The 19,783-nt window shown below is 37.7% G+C and overlaps 2 protein-coding genes across 2 annotated transcripts; one reads left to right on the forward strand and one right to left on the reverse strand.

The window, feature by feature from the left end:
- Positions 1 to 65: 65 nt before the first annotated feature.
- On the forward strand, positions 66 to 3,462 carry LOC113492124 (dual specificity mitogen-activated protein kinase kinase 6). The gene is made up of 3 exons (XM_026869443.1): positions 66 to 383; positions 841 to 1,006; positions 2,272 to 3,462. The coding sequence occupies exons 1-3, from the start codon at positions 313 to 315 to the stop codon at positions 3,046 to 3,048; spliced, it is 1,014 nt and encodes a 337-aa protein (XP_026725244.1). The 5' UTR covers positions 66 to 312; the 3' UTR covers positions 3,049 to 3,462.
- A 186-nt stretch (positions 3,463 to 3,648) lies between these two features.
- On the reverse strand, positions 3,649 to 18,950 carry LOC113492126 (transmembrane protein 94-like). The gene is given in 28 exon segments (XM_026869447.1): positions 3,649 to 3,891; positions 4,342 to 4,518; positions 4,656 to 4,749; positions 4,913 to 5,189; positions 5,647 to 5,814; positions 6,356 to 6,478; positions 7,212 to 7,335; positions 7,517 to 7,596; positions 7,823 to 7,951; positions 8,259 to 8,420; positions 8,964 to 9,096; positions 9,921 to 10,037; positions 11,594 to 11,793; positions 11,881 to 11,957; positions 12,216 to 12,346; positions 12,654 to 12,799; positions 13,176 to 13,310; positions 13,480 to 13,603; positions 13,966 to 14,150; positions 14,437 to 14,622; positions 14,624 to 14,641; positions 14,840 to 15,059; positions 15,523 to 15,731; positions 16,036 to 16,188; positions 17,200 to 17,348; positions 17,752 to 17,859; positions 18,060 to 18,316; positions 18,458 to 18,950. Coding segments are annotated over 28 exon segments (4,083 nt in total). The 5' UTR covers positions 18,586 to 18,950; the 3' UTR covers positions 3,649 to 3,818.
- Positions 18,951 to 19,783: the final 833 nt, after the last annotated feature.

Below are 19,783 nucleotides of genomic sequence, written 5' to 3' on the forward strand. Positions count from 1 at the left end.
TGCTTGTTGAAGGTTATGCTTGTGATATATGGCAACAATAAACTGTAAATGTCAAATCTACCTAGCTGCCTTCCGAGTGCAATTTCTTTGGTAAATCTAATCTAGTTATATTGTATAATTCATAATAAACAAATGTAACGTTCATGCCCGATATCACCTTTAAACAATTGTAATTGTGATTTCAATGTAAAGTCGTGGTTAACTTTTAGTATATCGGGAGTCGTGTTTGTAGCGTATCGTGGGGAATCTTAGTGAAATTTTATAGTATTTGTGATTGCTTGCCTTTAGTCTCGATAAGGGATCTTCAGCGATATGTCGGGGAGAAGAAAACCGCCGCCGCCAGGATTCAACTTCAGCTTCAAGCCCCCAGAAGAGCAGGTCGTGTGAGTGTCAACTGATCGCCAATCTGTCTACCTGACATATTATCAATTAGCTAAAATAAAGAATTTGTGTTCTATATTTATTTTAAATAACAGAGTAATTGTTTTATGCTGCAAAACAGATTTTGAAGTTATAAATAGCTACACTATCAATTTCGTAAAAAAAAAAACGGATGTTACCAAAGTAAACTTTCAATGACTTGTGACAATGATTACTTTTGCATCCATGTGTGTTTGATCCAACAGATTTAAACTTGGATTGATGCTGTTATCATAAGCTAATTTTGGAGGTATCATAACCTTACATAGTCCAAAGATAAGTTAAAATTTACATAACATCAAATACAATAAGATTTTGCACATAATCTAGTTAACCCTCCTTAGTACAAATTAAAAGCAACTCTAGTTAATGACCTTAAATAATGACTTAATTGACTGTATAATTTAACTTGTTTCTCAGAACACCACCGAGAAACTTGGACAAGCAGACAACAATAACAGTTGATGACAAAACCTTCACGGTTCATGCAGATGACCTGATCAAGATATGTGACCTTGGGCGCGGGGCTTATGGCATTGTAGAGAAGATGAAGCACATCCCTAGTGATACCACTATGGCAGTTAAGGTATGTCTCTTATTTTCTTACATATATTACATTTTTATGAATGTTGAAACCAACATTAAAACTTAGTAGCAAAACTATAAAATTAAGTTAACTAAATTACAACTAATTTATTTACTTCATCATCATCATCATCATCTCAGCCTATCGCCGTCCACTGCTGAACATAGGCCTCCCCCAAAGAGCGCCAACCATCCCAATTTATTTACTTAACAAGACTAAAATATTCACTTAAAGTAAAGGTTAAACCACATTTAACTTTTTAATATTTAAAAGTTAGAGGAGCTTGTGGCTGAGCTATAACCGCATAAGTGATTCAATCACAGGTTAAGCTACGCTTGACGCGGTTGGTACGTAGATGGGTGACCATCTTTGTCATAACGAGTTCCTCCGTGTTTCGGAAGGCACGTTAAATTGTGGGTCCCGGCTGTTATTCCTAAATCTTTGACAGTCGTTACAGGTAGTCAGAAGCTTGGAAAGTCTGACAACCAGTCTAACCAAGGGGTATCGTGTTGCCCAGGTAACTGGGTTGAGGAGGTCAGATAGGCAGTCGCTCCTTGTAAAACACTGGTACTTAGCCGAAACTGGTTAGACTGGTAGCCGACCCCAACAAAGTTGGGAAAAGGCTAGGCCAATGAAAAAAATGAATATTTAAAAGTTAGTTTGAACTCCCCAATGATCATAGGCTGTTGTGTTAAGTGAGAACCACACAAAAGGAAAAAAAGGGTAGATCCAAAATAAAGGGTGGTTAAGAAATATAGTAAATGCTTAGATTCGATTTTGTTTACACTATAATCATTATCTCAGCTGTGCAATTTGTTGTATTACCTAGCTCAGTCATATTGCTTGGTAACAACACATTGTGTTGCTATGTACAAACAAAGTGTCCTAGTTAATAATGTGATAAGAGGGGGAATGTCCCCTGGCGATCACCTTGACATGGTCCCCTACCATGTCAAGGTGATGACCCCCAGGGGACAGACTTCCAGATGTAAGGCCCTGGTCTCATGGCCTAAATAACTTAGCATAAAACATCACCCAGACATGGTCCCAATTGACAATCCCCATAACCCTTTTATGGAGAAAAATATTGATAAATTGTTTCATTTTTACTGTTAATTATTTCATATTATTATTTATTCCTTCAATTTAGTTGGTGTTGTATATATTGGCAAAAATTTAGCAGTTACCTTACCCCTATATCAAGTACGCAATGTAACAGTCCAAATAATATGTTTTTTTTCATGAGTTACTTCTCTTTTAAACAGAGAATCACAGCGTCATTCAACAGCCAGTCAACAGAACTGAAGCGTCTGCTCATGGACCTGGATGTGTCCATGAGAGCCAGCGCGTGCCCCTACACGGTGCACTTCTATGGCGCCATGTTCCGCGAGGGAGATGTCTGGATCTGCATGGAGGTCATGGACATGAGTCTTGACAAATTCTACACAAAAGTTTACAATAACAAACGCACAATTCCCGAAAATATTCTCGGAAAAATTACATTTTCTGTCGTCAGTGCTCTTCACTACTTATATTCTAAACTCCGAGTAATTCACAGAGATGTGAAGCCATCAAATATTCTAATTAACAGGAAGGGAGAGGTCAAGATGTGTGACTTTGGTATATCTGGGTATTTAGTGGACTCTGTAGCTAAGACGATTGACGCTGGATGCAAACCTTACATGGCGCCAGAGAGAATCGACCCGAGCGGCAACCCGGGACAGTACGATATTCGCAGTGACGTGTGGTCGCTGGGAATATCCCTGATAGAGTTGGCGACAGGCAAATTCCCCTACAACACCTGGGGCACACCCTTCGAACAGCTCAAGCAAGTCGTGAAAGATGACCCTCCAAGGTTACCAAGCGGAGAATTTTCAACAGATTTTGAGGACCTGATAATTCAAAGTCTTCAAAAAGACTACAAAAAGAGACCAAACTACGATGCGCTGTTGACGCACCCGTTCTGTCTAGAACATAGCCAGAAAGAAACTGACGTCGCAGCGTTTGTTCAAGAAATGTTAGACTTACCAGATGAGTCCTAGTGATAGGAACATTATTTACGTACCTATTAAGTACAAGCGTTTACCGACTAACCTTAATGTAGTTTAATAATTGAAAAGATATAAAATAATGTTATTAACCATAAAAAATTAAATTATGTATCCTATTTAGAGTGTTATGGTACGCGGCGATTTTAATGTTTGATATCGAAGATGATTGCGTCTTTTGACCTGAAGTAATAAAGTCGTGTGTAAGTGGAACATTGTCAATTTAGTGCTGTAGGTATAAATGGTAGTTGTAGTGTCGCTAAAATCATGGGTTTATTTACAAATAGTTTATTTCTGACCACAGAGCGAACAAAGGAATTGGTTTAACAAAATAATGACTGGCAACATTGAATAAGCATCACAAAATTATCATAATTTAGTTTTTAAATAAAAAATATTTGTTTTCAATTGGTGTGTTTATTTTTATTCTATTAATCAGTGTAGTAAATCCCTTTCTTATGCATAAATAACGCCTGGCTCAGATTAACGGCGTACGATATGAGCGGTTTGCTTGTCATATATTATGTCAAGACACGAAGCCGTTGACACACCACACACTAACATTTATCCAAAGGTTTGCAAAAAAAAGAACCATAATTTATTAATCAGTTTATTTAAAATCATCAAAACATTATATAAATAAATTAAGTACAAAATAGTACTAAGTACAATGTCATTTCTCTTACAAAATAAACGCCTCGATGGCTCGATACGATTATATTCACAGTTTAACTAAAGCGTAATTGACTAGATGTGTATATCTATTAGAACGGCGAATTCATTCCCAGTTTTGTTCCGAAGTCTAAACGTGCACGACGCTGGTTACGACCATCCGCCCTGAAAAAATAAATCATGTTAGGAACAAGAATTTTAAGTGAACATTTGACCCTCTGTTTAGCTATGGGCCTAGTTGAACTATACATTTTCGTTAAAGGTAATATTTAACTAAAAACACATTTCATGTGGTGTGAGAATGATTTACATAGTATAACTACTTTCTACGCCGCCGCGCCTTTCCGAACATTCCCATTCCAATAGCGCCACCTACTTTTGATAAGGGTTACGTAATATTGTGTAAAGCGATACTAGTGAACTGTTAAACCGTTTTTTTAACTGCTATGTACAATATTTTGCGTATGCTACAACATTTTGTATTTCGGAACACTAATAATTTTATTAATAGTTCCACGCCAACCCTTCCCTGTTGGGGGAGAGGCCAGTGTCCAGCAGTGGAAACTATATAAGCTGGTATTATTTTAGACTGAAGACTGAAAGGCTGGTACTGACTTAATCTCCTGCCACTTGATAAGTTCGTTGAGCGCGAACACGGCGACTAGCGAGGCGGCGTAGCCCACGCCCAGCGGCCAGGGCACGCGGTACCGCAGCCCGCACACGTCCCACTTCTCGCAGTAACCGTAGCTACTGCTCAACATTACGCCGCTGAACAACACCTGTGCTGCCATTCTGGAACACAAAATATTTATTCGAGTTTTGTCCAGAAATTGTTGGTATTTTCGCTTACCGATACCTTACTATAAACGAGTACGTGACGCTTTCTAAATAATATTTTCCTATTAATTTTAGATAAGGTAGGTACTCACAAAACGACAACAGTCACAGACCAAACTTTATTCGTCCAGAAGCACTTCTGCCAGATAGATGATTGTCGATGGATGAATGATAATGATATCACAACTGAAAATGAAAACGTTTTATTAAAATCCATTTAATTTTTGTCATCCAATTTCAAATCATCAATATTATCAATTTTCTTCATTGTTAAATGTACTGCTAGTCAGGACTTTTGAACTCATAATGAACCATTACTTGGCAATATATTATAGAAAAATAGGCTTACTTAAATGCATGGTTATAAGAGCCAGTGTAATATGCTGGGCCAGATAAAATCCGTCATAAAAGTCATCGCCCCAGCCGTGCCAACTGCGCTGTGTAAGGTTATGCGTCGAGTTGAACTCGCCCACATTGATAGGGTACACCATCCAACACGTCGTGGCGTTGGTCGTCTCGGCTATTTGCTCGCAGAAACTACGCAATGTAAACGCGTACAGGACTAGGACCGACAGAGCGGCCGGTAGGAACTTTAACGCATAGCACCAGAACACGAATAGCGCCATCTATGGACAAAGCAAGGAAAAAATAATTATTACTGATTTGTATTTTTCTTTGTGATAGGCGGGAGAGCTTAATTTAATAAGTGAGTAATTTTGGACGAACTATTCTTAGGCTGTAGGTCAAAGGCCCACGGTGGGGGACCACATTCGGTGCTATGGGTTTGGTCCCAATATGAGGCGAGGAGGCCGAAGCTTTTTACACTTCGGCCTCTATACACAACGAGAAATTACCCACCAGCTCACACTATTGGCCGTCGGAAGCCCGTGGTCGGTGTATGAAGGATTGCAACGCATTGCCATACACCCACCGACACAAAAACGCGGATGACGTAGCACGGCGGTGCAGGTTTAGTCAGTAAGAGTCTGACAGTACCCATTTCCTCCCCAGAGGCAGTGGGCGTCCACCCCTAAAAAGGCTGTGGGTAAAAGGAATAGGTTAAGGGGATGGTGTATAGTGTACCTTGGCGTTGAGCATGAGATGCGGGCGCGTGGCGGCGCGCGCCATGAGCGCGGGCTCGAGCGGCGCGAAGGCGAGCGCCGCCGCCAGCGCCGGCACGCAGCCCGCGCCCGCCCACACCGCGCCGCCCACCGACACCACCAGCGGCAGCAGCCCGCACAGGGACCCCACCTGCACACGCGCAGGGTAAGGCCCGCTCGGGGACAATGATACGTCATAAAGTTCCACACTCAATCTAAAATATTCGATTGCTTTCCGAAATTATTAACTACATAAAATCCTTAACTTTTTATACAATTTTGTTGATTCTAGCCTCACATTTGTTACCAAAGTGACAACTACGGACAGCATGTGAAAGCTACAGATTTTGTTTCCAGCATCACTAGTGGCAAATCAACAAAATAGTTTTATTAAAACGTGCAGAAGCACGCGAAATCTTCTACTAACTAAAATATATTATGGCATAACTTTTCCACAACGCCACCTCTTCAAACTAAGCAAATATTGTATTACGGTAGTATTGAGTACTAGACGACCGATAAACGCACTTGCATAGAGAGACAGGAAAAATTACCTTGCTCATTGACACAAACACTTGTCCTGGGTAGGAATCGAGCCTACGACCTCCGGTATAGCAGTCAGGGCCACCAACCACTAGACCAACAGTCCAGTAATTATTCTGCAATACATAGAAGAGTTTCCTCTCCCTCACCTGCAGTAATGCTATGAAACAGACGCTGCATATCCAGAACTGCGTGCTGTTCCACAAGCACGTCATGTAGTGGCGCGACATCGTGATCAGCGTGAACAGAGACACGTCCGCGTCGCGGGTCATCTGTACATACACATTGATATTAATGTTATTCTTAAAGTAATCATAAATAGAGTATACATTCTTAGTAGGAATCAATGCCAGATTAATCACATAGCAAGAGAATCTAATGCTATAGGCCCTGTAAATAGGCCCTCCTGCGCTCCAATGCTTTTGTGACCGTAAAAACAGATGTGTCATATTTTTCAAAATGTCTATGGGTAGCGCAGCAAAATTAACAGGAAAATTTGAGAACCTAAAGTAAACAAAAGAGCCCCGCGTTGGCAGAATTTGCTACAAGCCCCGCGCTTTCTTAATCCGGCACTGGTAGGAATTACTAGAGAACCAAGAATCATACTTAGTAGAAATAAGTAGCAGTTCTTCCGATCTAAAATAAGAATATTCACAATGGATCCTATGTCTATAATAAGTGGTATTTTGCATATATCATTCCATCCGTAGATGCTCGCAATAAAATTAATTAAGAAAATATACATACCTTTTGACTACAGTAGTTTGTGAAAGGCTGATCCTGCCATTTATTTTGTAACTGAGCAGCGTGGAACATACATAAAAATGCTTTTATGATGGGATTTTACCAAACCTTAAGTACCTAACGTACAAAGATTTAGCTTAAATGGTACAAATATAATTTAGTATTCAAACATAGTGCGACGAAGACATCGTATCGTAGGTATCGTTTCGAATGTCAGAGAAATGAAAGGTAAAATGTTTAACAGTTTATGGTAACACTCACAGACAATGAACAAGGAACGGAGTTGAGAGCCCTCGCCAGGTCGATGGGACCCACGCACGACTCGGGCACCTGGTACGGGGGCATCTTCTGACACAACACTGGGTACAGGGGCTCTACCGCTATACTACAATGAAGTAAATACATTGTTCCATATATAAATGTATAGTACGAAGTTTACTATAAGAAGTTATGGAGTTCCTTCGAAAATATTTAAAATATGAAATATCTTTTTTTTTGTTGTCATTCAATATATTATGTATGTTATGGAAAAAAAATACGATAAAATGGATATTTTAATACCCTACCTTGCATCAGCCTGCATGAAAATCTCCATGTTGAGGCAGTTCGCTGCCGACCCCATAACACAAACCACTTCACCATAGTCCTGTAACATGCATGCTTTAGTATATAAACAGTTTATCTTCCGACTCAGATCAGACCTTTCCAAATTGGACTTTTTTGGTCGTGAAAAAAAAAACAGCTTCGCGCAATTATTACTTCATCTTGTTTTCGCATGACAAAAAAAAACAAAACCAGTGCGACATTTTACCATGCGTCTGTAAAAAGTTCTTATTATACTGGGTACTGGATAATGTATGTAAGTATATTACCTGCATGATCTGTATCATGAGCTGCACCGAGCGCGCCGTACAGTCCGTAAACAGCGACACCAGCAGCGGCACATTGTCCACCTGCTCGATGTGCGGACGAATGTTCTCGATGCCTCGAGGTAACTTTGCCTGGTTAATGTTATTATATATATTCGTTTTGCGTTATTTTGGAGATTATTTAAAGGATAACGTAGTGAAAAAATTTAAGCTGGTTATCTTGTTAATACCAGCAGAAAAACTGTACAGTCAGGATTTAGTCGTCCTTAAAAAAATAAAATGACCTCCGCTACAAACTGTATTAAAGCTTCGAAAAATAATTCGAGACATCCAATATTTTTCAATTGACTGCCTTAAGTAAGTTGTAAATTTTAATGTCCAATAACATAACAAGACATTGCCTTAACAACATGTAACAGGTAATTAAAAAGTCACGCACCCTGTTGCTCATATCGAAGTTGACTGGCGCGGAGTGGTCGGTGGAGTCTGTGAGGCAGGAGAGCGAGCGGCAAGCGTCCGCTGGTGACCCGCCCTCGTCCTCGTCGTCGTCAAGTAGCGAGTCTGCTGAAGGGTGGCTGGTGGATACACTGCCGCGCTGCAACTGTATTATGGATTATGAAATTCTCAACAAAGCTTCTGCATATTGTACCTGTCTCAGTAAATAATTCGCTACAAAGGTCCGGGTTGTTTTGAATGAAGACATCCCAAACCTGAAAAGCTTATAATTGCATATATATTTTTTTTTAAGTTTATAACTAGGGATAGTTGCTGGGAAAATTATGAGAACAATAAATTGCACATTTACACACATTTGCACACACAGACAAACTATGTCGATAGTCTTGTTGGACATTGCATCAGATTTAATGTTTTTTATCATGTACCTGTTTAATAAATAAATAAATAAATAAAATAAATAATGTGCCCATTTCTGGGCAAATACGTATTGTCTGATAGGGTTGGAGAAAGCATTAATGAAGGCGTTGACTATAAATTTAAAAAAAGGTCTCATCATTTTCTATGATCTCCAGATCACTAAAAGCTGGTACCATACGTTATATTGGCAAAAAAAAAATTAGCCGAATGCGAGCATTGACTTTCTGACTAAACTATAAAACATATATCGTATAGGTTTATATTTTACCTTTAGATTAGTGTGCGTGGTAATAGAATGCCTGGCCTTTTTGATCTCGCTGTCAAACTTGACGGTGCTGTGATCGAGGTTGATGGCTCCCGGCGCAGACATCGATATCGCTTTGGAAGTCGCTATGTTGTTGCTATAGCGTTATATTAAAAAGTTACAGAATAACAACATTAGGTATTTTCATACAAATAGAGGCAGTTTAGAGGGTTTCCTGACATAAATTAATAAGTTAAGACGAAATGAACAACATTTAATCGGTGTCTTTATAGTATTTTTTTCTTGGATTTGAATTTTAAGATTCTCATGTTAATGTTAAAAATATTATTTATCCCACAAACTGAGCACTTACTTATAATGTCCGTATTCTAAACAGTTATTCAACTAATGATGAAATATCCTTATTTTTGAGAGGGTATTAATGCAAAGTGTGTAGTGACTATTAATTACAAAATGAGGGGTCAAGTTAGCGCAAGCTAAAGTGCAAAGCAAAAACTTAAAATAATGTGTATTATTTTGTTCACACACTCAATGTTCAATATGATTGAGATATATTTAAATAAATATTTTAAATTTATCGCTTAAAATGTGAATAAAATAATATTTGAAGATTAAATTAAATACTATGCAGAATTGTTATGTCACGCCTATTTTTTAATTCATGATTTATTACTAGGTTACTGAGTTCTATGTTTTTTAATAGTAGGTACCCCATAATACGTCTCTGTTAGTTTATTAGTCCTCCAGAAAATGTAGACAAAACTTAACAAAATTACAACAATATATTTATGTGAGGTACTTATAGGTAGTATTGTGCGTTAAACACAATTTTTCAATTAAAGCTGGGTCTACATATTTCATCCTTGGTTAACGATTGTCAGTTTATGTGTACTGTTCATATAAGATGTTGTTTAACGTGATATAACAATTCGCTTGCGCGATAGAGCGAGAGGAACAAACCTATAGTACAAGCCGAGCGCGGCCACGTCATAAGGTTCGATGTGCCTATTGAGGCGGGACGTCGCGCGCTCCTTGCCCTGGGCCAAGGTTTGCGACGACAGTGGGGACGCGCTCTTGCTGTTAAACACACGTCAAAACAGTGACCGACCACAGCCTGCACTTAGCAATACTTAGATCTGTTGCCAAGGAAAATTCAACTCTATGACATAAAGATAAAAGTTCATTTTCTCTCGGGCTGTAGTTCATCACTTACAACTAAAGGATACTAACATTTAGAGTTTGAAACACTGAAAAATAATCGTTCTATAATTTATAGAAAAGTTGAAAGAAATACATCAAACGTCTACAATAAACAGACTGAAAGGGTAACTATTGTGTTTTGCTATCTGTACCCATTCGCTCTATACATCAAAATGACATCAAATAGTAAAATTAAAGACAGAGGAAAAGTCTACACTGTGCCGTGTGTGTAGTAATAATGTGATCTTGTTGCGTTGATCCTGATCCTGTGTTGGAAGAAACTAAGCACACTGTCTCCTTCTGATCGAGGTTATTCAACAAGGACAAACAATAAGACCTGTTAGGTTACTTAGTTGCGATAAAGGATATTAGCTCTTATAGACTTATACAGCTATGTAGTAAACAGAACGAATAAGTTATATCAGCTGTGGCTAAACAAAATTAGTGTCAGTCTACCACATCTATCCTTTTCTGATAACATTCAGTAGAAGGAGATAGCATGACTTAGTTTAATAATAACAGAATTTGAACTGTGTCGAATTAATTGCCAATCAAGCATCATGTTAATGTGACAAACTTTTGTTGCGCGGTTAGTCAACGTGTAGCAGTCGCTTGCAGATGCCGTGAGTTTCATGACCACTGACAATGATTTGAAAAACTTATACTTCATATACTTTTAAAGGTCGACTGGTTGTTTCCTTGTAGTTATAACCTGCCCTATTACTTATTTACAAGTAGAAGTAAAAGGTTTTCTATTTCATATATCACATTGCTTCTATTTATGATTCGATTCATACTAAAATTTGTCCAAGAAGGATTTTCTGGATTACAATAAACAATTGCACCATTTTTATCACTTTTAAAATAATGTGTATTAGTATGAAACATAAAGATGTAATGTTTTAATTCGCAATTAAATGGCTTAATCAATGACTTCCAGAGTTATTACTAAATGGCCGTCACAAAAATATGACTGACGTATTAGATCCCAAAATGATATGACGCCACACATTATAGTAATTGTTTCCTGGTTTTTTATAGCGAGAGTAAACATGCTAAAATATTGCCTTTATACATTGTGAAGAGAAAATAATGTATTGAGTATTGCTTAAGTTTAGAAACAAAACATTCAATATTCGCACTGTATCATGCTGAACAGTGTTAAGACATCTTCGAAAATACACTCCATATAAGAGGACTTTAATGGATTTATTTACTTAAAGTAAACACAGTTATTACGTCATAATACTGCATCTCAATTATTATGACACGCCACTGCCCCTACAGTACCGTGCGAATATTTCAGGCTTCAGTGAAAACTTTAAACATTGATGTAGGTAAATATTCTTAAAGATCATTAAAATAGGAACACCTAGACACATAATACTCAACACGTAAACGAAGACCGGTGTTGGGCTCCTAGTCTACATTACCTGGCGTTTTCTTCACTGATGAGTGAGATGTGACAGTTCCACCCAGACTCCAGACCCATCTTCTCGCTGAACACTCTCGATCGAAGCTCGTTCTCTTTGCTGAAGTGGACGAAGCGAATACAGGCGCGCTCTAGACGTTCTATCAGTTCCACCATGTCACTTTGAGCTTGGTACTGCATTGTTACCATGCCGATGAAAACCTGGAGTGACGGAAGCATTTATGTTATAAATATTTTTCTATATGGTTTTTTTCTGTATCGCAAAAAATATTTTGTTCTATTTGTTACCTGATTACACTGCATATCGAAGAAGCCGTCAGCATCTTTAACATCGTCATCAGTTACCTCGTTGAACAAGAGGGAATCTGCAAAAGAAAACATTTTTATCTGGTAAAAGTCGCGAGTAATTTAGCAGATATGAAAAAAAAAAGTTTTAGAAATTGCTGGAGATCACAAGTGTAATATAGCAGATATGAAAATCGAAACAGAAATCTTTAGTTGAATATATTTTGGGAATGAATCACGAATGTGGGAAGACGATTTTTTTGTTCGTGACTATGACCATGAATGTCAATTTTGGCGGTGCTCATAATATAGGTAGAATCAATTAGTGTTGTCCAGACCGGTGGAGTGGAAGTGCAGCGCGGGCGCGTCGGCCCAGTGCTGCGACAGCGGCGCGTACAGCTGGCGGCTGTCCGCCGGCAGCTCCAGGTACAGCGACGACAGCGGCGCCGCGATGCCGCGCGTCAGCGGCCTGCGGGGGACATGCGGCTGTTAGCATTACAATATAATATTCCACAACTTTTACACAACGCCATCTAGTGTTAAACTAAGCAAAACGTGTATAATGATCATTAGACCACTTATAAATATACTAAATACTGATAATATTATTTTTGAGTGTCCTTAATTTAAGCATCCCATAAACACTCATATCCAATACGTGTCGACAATTATTGCTGAGTCGACAACGCCAAATAATAGCCAAAACTGTTAAGCGGTTGTCAAGTCTCAATGAGACTAAAAAATACATTTTTTCTAGTTTGATAAACAATACACACTTATAGGCGAAGGCAGTACAGTAAGCTGTGAGCGAGTTCCTCTGGTAGAAGTCGATGATCTTCTTCCTGTCGGCCGGCGAGATCGGCGTCAGGTCCCGACCGTTCCAGTAGTCCACGCAAGAGTCCAGGATAATGTCTGCTGTGCCCTGGTATATTAATAATATTTGATTAATTTTGCGTAACATATTATCACATAACTGATGTTGCCAGCATGAGGAAGTTCAGGATTATGACAATCTTAATGCAGAATTAGGCCTCAAAATGGCCAATGAACTAATCTGATTGGTTAACAGATGCATTTGGATAAGCGGAAAATTTAGAAAAATAATAATACCTTAGTTTACAGATAGTTGCTTAAATGCGAAAAAACAAGCAAACAAATAGTATTATTGTCTGCGAGTGAATCGGAAAAATAAGTAAATTAAAAATAAATTAAATAGAGAGTCGTGGAAGGATTTTGGGGAGGCCTTTGCCCAGCAGCGGGACACAGTAGGCTAGAGAAAAAAAAATACATAATGTTACCTGTGTTAACATCTGCAGCTGATTCGCTTGATCTTTGACCACGACAGCCAACATGTGAGGCAGGGGGACTTTGACTCTCGTACTCAGCTGTAGCGAGCGGACGAAGCGTGTTTCACGACGTATTGTGTCTGCTTGCTGTAAAACAAGAAAGGTTTTATTACATTGCCGTCACATAAAAGTTGTATCTTGGCTGTTTATCTTTGAAACTACAAAACATTTGTAATTGTATTTATTTAATGAAAGCTTTTTCAGACACATTTTAGGTTTGTGTTAAAAGTTAGCAAAGTAATACTTTTGAACTTACCAAATGTCTAAATATCGCGAGGCACTCTTGGACCTTGTAATTCTCAGTCACAGCGTCGGTAAAGCCGATCTGCTTCGCGAGCTCGCATAGACACCTTCTATTTGTCACGGGTACTAAGTCTTCACTGGAAAGGTAGTTTTTTTTTCAATAGATATTCTTATTTTTCCTAAACTATATATTTTTTCTCTGTTTTAATTGTCTCCTGGTAGAGATAATACTAAATTTAGTTTTTTTTTTCTATACTTGGATTTCGAGAGCTCTTGAGAGCAGGCTTTGACAGCTTCGCCAAGCTTAAGCAATCTGCTCTCTGCACAACCGGCTGCATTCCTATTCAATGCGCAACACTAAGAAGGGGCGTTTATTGATTTGAGCCCCACTCGTAACCTCCTTCCCTTACTCATTTTTAGGCATACAATTTATCGATGATATGGTATGGTTGTTCCGAGCTAGTCGACAAAGCACGTGGCTTTCTTTATATACCCTTACCTATACTGCGCCTCGCAGGTGAGATGCGCGCAGAAGTGCGCGTACGTGTGCCGGGGCGCGGGCGCGCACGTGTTGAGCAGCGCGGCCAGCCCCAGCGGCTTGAGGCGGGCCAGGTGCGCGCGCCAGCGCTGGTCGTCGAACTCCACGCAGAACGGGGCGTTCTGGTCGTGCGTCAGGTCCAGTACCTGATACGATGTGGCATGGAAAGTTACGTAGTAAAGGGTAAAAAAACAATGCGTAAGTGAAATTTGCAAATTTTGGCACAAATCGTTACAAATACATTCTAATTTAACGACAGAGCGATCAAATCTAACGGCAAAATAAGGGTATATCTGTTTAGTAAAGGTTTACATAATTCTTTGAAACTGAAACTCCAGAATTACCAAAAAGGAAAAGGTTTGAAGTTATATGAATGGACAAAAAGTAACCACCGAAATTAACTATATAAAAGGATGAAGATAATGTTCTTACCTCAACAATAGTTGATGGTTCAGCCGTTTGTTTCCCATCAGTGGGTGGGTCTAGTTGTTCGTCGCTGTTATGTCCCATTGATCCCACGAGGCTCGTCTTGCTCGAGTTGTGGGACGACGGGCTAGAGTTCCGCAGAAAGAAGACTTTCTCAGCAGTAGGGTTTGGCCACGAGAGAATACCCTTTTTTGTCAACGCAGCTTAACGCCTATAGAATTCAGATACGTTTGTATTTAGATAATTTAGATATGGCTCTTAATTTAAAAACCAACGAAGATGAAACTAAAAAGCCAAAAAATTTGTTTGGAACTTCTTGCTTTAGAGTTGCACATACATACGGAATGAGTGCCGATAACATACTAAAAAGTTTAAAAACAAAACTATTTTCGTCAAGACAAGTACTTACCGACAGGGATCCCAAGACATGCACAATATTAGCAGTTCTGCAGACCATATCCTCTCTACCAGTCAGTATGTTGAAGAAGGTCCTCCCTAAAGACTTGAGGCTCTCCGGCTGAAGGTTGGACTCGCTCATAACTTGTATTAAAGGGTCACTGGCCTCCTCCGATATAGAACAAGACTTAGGTCGCACATATTTCTGACGAGTTTCTGATAATAGTTTAAATCTGGTGGCAAGAAAACAATCCATTCAATAGTTTGTTATCGATCCAAAATAATGGATTTCCGAACAATTTATTTAGCGCAAGAAAACGAAGTACTTAAAAAGACAAGAAAAATTCACAATAAAGTCAATCATTGAAGAGCTTTCCGCCCGCCTTGCTAGTGGCATTCAGTCATTACCCAAACATTGGTAAATCTTTACTGTTACAGTCAACAATACTCCTATAAAAAGTGTTGAAAACATTGAAGTGGTTTTTAGTGCTTCCGATTTCAATATTGATAATTCTCAGTACTTAATTGTAGAGAACATCAAGTATAAAATATGGATCAATATTTTAGAAGAACCCTATACAAGCATTATCAGCATTATGCTCATTAGACTTATATAACCCAATATTGAGCATTTCTGCCATTATTTATACCATTCTTCTCTACCCCTCATGTCAATACAAGTATCAAAGAACTCACCTAGCTAGGCCGTAACAGTTAAGCGTGACCCAGGCGATGGGGAACACGATTTGTAACAGCGGCAGTGAGGCAGCTATCGTCTGCAGGAAGTATATCTCGGTCCAGTGCGTGACGCCGGGCAGGTGGTACACGTGGCGCACGAAGCTAGCGATCACTACCACTGAGATCACTAGCGGTAGGACTATACCTTCCATTATTTTTACTGTACACTGTAAGAGACTAAAGGATTAAATATCGAACGAATTGGAAGAAGTTCATTTTGCTATAGGTTGTTACATTTTTTTTCTTAATGACTGTTTTGATAATGATGCCATGCTATAACATATTTAGAAAACTGACAAAAGATATCAAAACTTGCGTTCCCCCTTATTACTTTCCTCCTTTTAGGTACGCAATGAGAACATGTTTTTCAATCACAACAATGTTAAATTAGTTTTTCGTATATAGACCCTCAAAAATACTAGATGCCAGATCATAAATCAAGATTAAAAAATGTGTATAATTACTAATTACCAAGTATCTTTGCTTCTCAAAGACAGTCACCGGCCTTATAGTAGCTTGTTCAAGCGCCAGCTTCAAGTTCTTCAGATAAGGAGTCTCGCACATGCGATAAGCTTTATTCTGATGCGGTGTCCTTATGCGGGGGGTACTCAAGTTGCTCTTTTGCTATAATAGAAACAAAATAATGGCTGATTCATATTTTTATATAACGGTTTACTCAGGCGTTTCTCATGATTAAGGACTCCGCTTGGGTCCGATACTAGTCGGGTTTCCCCGAAAATACGAGCGAATAAACCGATATTGCATAAGAAATAGCTTGTGTAACAATGCCTTTTTTATAAGGATTCAAAGGGTTACTGAGGACGTATGTACGGAGCTGATGTCCATCCATAGAGGACACTGAGACTACAGACAGATCGCATTTCAACTGCATTCTGTTGCAGTCGAGTGAACTGCATTCAAAGTGCACTTGAACTGCAATTTCCAGTTGAAACATGGTCCATCTGTCTAGGCCCATCAGCCTAATTTTTGTTTTGACCTACAAGAAGCTTCTTTCTGAGCACTCTCTGTAAATTTCTAGCAATGTTAAGTAATTACTATGTTGTTTTCTGCAGTCATCCCATGAATATCAGTTATTTGTCTTATATTACAATATGCATAGGTTTCATTAACATGTTTAGAAGTTTATTCGCGTTAATCACTTAAAGGTCAAATTATCATCATAAAATTTCCAGTAAGATAAATATTTGCACCGAAGTAGCTAGAAGCAATAACATACATTGATAATTAATTAATAGCAATTCTTATTAGTTATTACAAAACATAGCCTTAGCTATTTCTTTGAAATAGAAAATTATCATTCTTGTTTGTTTTACTAATTAGATTCTTATCTTATTAATCTGATAATTAGTTATATGGTATTTAATAGATGAAGGGCACTGTGTTACCAATTAAATTCACTCATTTGACAGATTTTATCAGTTCAAAATTCAAATGATAAATCATTGAATAAAAGTGAAAATAGCTTTTTTCTGTTACTATTTATCCTTCCCAATTTAAATTATTATAAATTAGACATGGTCAACACTATGCAATACTACACTTGTCGACTGTGATAAAATGACTGGAAAAAAAAAAGTGTTAACTTCATAAATATTTGAATTTTTCTATATTTACTGGTGTTGTAGGCTGGAAGATCTGTCCAAAGAACTGTTCAGGGTCCTCTGGCTGCAACCCTCGGCAGTGGCCTGGCACCTCCTGACCTGGCCTCAGCACTATCACATCTCCTTCCACAAGCAAGGCCCATGGAAGGTTTACTATAGTAGCTGCAATTGAAGATGGTTTAAAAATTATGTTAAAGCTACAAAAACTTGTTTTATTTTCTTCTGTTCTCACTCTTTTTCTTTTAGAAAAAAAAATATCTACAAAATTCAAATTAGTTCATGATTTTTCAACTTTATATTTGTAGGACATTTGCCCTCTGGGAACAAAGATAGAATAAAAAATTACTGTATACTACCGTAAATCAATAAAAAGTAAATCAAGCTACAGAAAATCAATCATATTATTTTATTAGCACCATTGCAATACTTAAAAACTCCTGTGCCATATTTGGGATATTAGATGGTTGTAACTACTTAAAATTAAAATTGTACCTAATGTATTTTAACTTTTATATTTCTCTTTGTATGTTGTGTGTACATAAATAAATAAAAATAACATTCTTACAATCTCTATATGTCCATTGTAGAATAACACACGGGGAGAATGGAGCACATAAATGTGGATAGTGATTCTCCTTCCATTTGGAATTCTCTACAGCTTCGTCCAATGTTTCTGTTAACATCAAAAACAAAATTCATTTAGCCTTATTGTATTTATCTATATTAATAAAATAAAAAAACAAAATAATGATAATGAGTTTTGATCTCTAACCCAGCTTATATTTAGTCATTAAGAACAATGAGAAGGTAAATAGGGTTTATTACAAAAATTTAATGATACCCCAGTGTAAACAAATAACAAAAACCACTTACCTAAGACTTTCCTTACTCTATGAGGTATTTCGTTCCTGTATAAATACTCTTCGTTAAACGCCACCAAAAAGTTTACTAACAATATAACAAATAAGAAAAATGCCTCCCACAGCAAATATGCATGGGCTTGTACAGATTCCCCAAGCAGATAGGTGAGTATCAAGCAGACAATGTATATTAATGTTATCGTGTAAGCAACACCTGATAACAATACTTTCTCTGATGAAAATGATATTATATTTCGTACCAAACTGAACCTGAAAAATATAAATAAGGCTATTAAAAAATCTCATTTATAACCTTGTCTTGGCTAATTAAGGTTACAGAAAAAATCTCTTGGCAAAGGGACAATTCAACAATGTCTGGAACTCCAGAAATAGCAAAAGATGTTATCGTACCCGGTAGGATTTTTCTTTTTATGTTCTTCTATAACATTACGTATATCATCACGAAGTTTTATAAGTGCTGTTTTAGTCGTATAGCCCAAAGAGTGCGGTATATTGTCATCCATAGTGTCATAGGCCATTCACATAATTATTTATTTTGGATTTCCTCCCGAAATTATTGTAAAATAATTAGATTATTTTTATCAACACTCTTGAAGGATGGTGTTCCGTTCTAAAACGCATTTACTTTATTACATAAGCCGTGAAATCCTTCTCAAAACGAATCTTAACTTCTGTAAGTGTACTTAAAACAGCTGAGGATACTTATAATCTACAATTTTGTTTATTATTTCAGTTATGTAAAGTTTTATGACGAAAATTATATATTAAAGATAAAATGAAATAATTGTATTATTGTGAATGATAGGCATTATACTTGCATGAGTTTTGGAACGTGTGGTTTGTCAATGTCAAAGTCACATGTTTATATCGTTCGGATACAGCCCCTAATATTTTAAGATAATAAACACAATACATGACAGAACATTAAAGTGCTTTTAAAACCTTGGAATATAAATAATAATGTTCCTGAAGGTATGACCATATATTCACATGGCAGCCTATGGCACCCTGTAAGTAGAAAGTCAGTCTTTAAGGGAACTCCCACCTTTTTCCTTCCTGAAATACCAGGTTAGAGGGGTCGCTAGGCTATATGCTCAGGGTTACAAGTATTTAATGACTTTAATGGCTTAAAAATAAGGAATCCCACTCTGGAGACCCACGATAGCGAACTTATTCGAGTCACCACCTGTTACTTTCATTTCATGCCTATTTGCTGAAAGGCAAGTGCTATAACATCTATAGTTTGTAAAGAAAACGCCCGTATACTAATAGCCTGAATTAGTTTGATTTCTTTAATTTACAATAGTTTTGTCACAATCGTTGACCGTCCTTGTCCGTCTCTAGATCATCACATTTTAGAGAAAAGTGTCCCTACGTACAACTTTAAAAAGGCCCGAGTCTTCCTTCAAAGTTATTTCGTGATTGAAAAAAATATAATCCATAACTTACACAATCTAGTCAGCATCAAGTCTTAAAATAAGCAAAGCCTGTATAATTACTTACTAGTATTACACAATGGACAAATTATCTTTTATTATTGTGGAAATACCCACAATTATAGGAAGATTCAATCATGTGGCAATGTTTTGCAGTTTATTATTGATTTGTTTTGACTACGGATTTATTATTCAGCTAACTTCATACGTAATTCGCTGCCAAGGAGTGTTGTAAGCAGAAATATCTTTTGAGATAAAATCGCAGCTTTAATATTAGTTT

Source organism: Trichoplusia ni, chromosome 3, assembly GCF_003590095.1.
Source record: "Trichoplusia ni isolate ovarian cell line Hi5 chromosome 3, tn1, whole genome shotgun sequence".
Classification (NCBI taxonomy): Eukaryota; Metazoa; Arthropoda; class Insecta; order Lepidoptera; family Noctuidae; genus Trichoplusia; species Trichoplusia ni.

What these genes read in the sequence shown, in the direction of transcription:
- LOC113492124 (XM_026869443.1), top strand. Translation starts at nt 313, where the DNA reads ATGTCGGGGAGAAGAAAACCGCCGCCGCCAGGATTCAACTTCAGCTTC. An exon ending in CCCCCAGAAGAGCAGGTCGT is followed by an intron (nt 384 to 840) that starts GTGAGTGTCAAC and finishes CTTGTTTCTCAG; the next exon opens with AACACCACCGAGAAACTTGG. An exon ending in ATACCACTATGGCAGTTAAG is followed by an intron (nt 1,007 to 2,271) that starts GTATGTCTCTTA and finishes TCTTTTAAACAG; the next exon opens with AGAATCACAGCGTCATTCAA.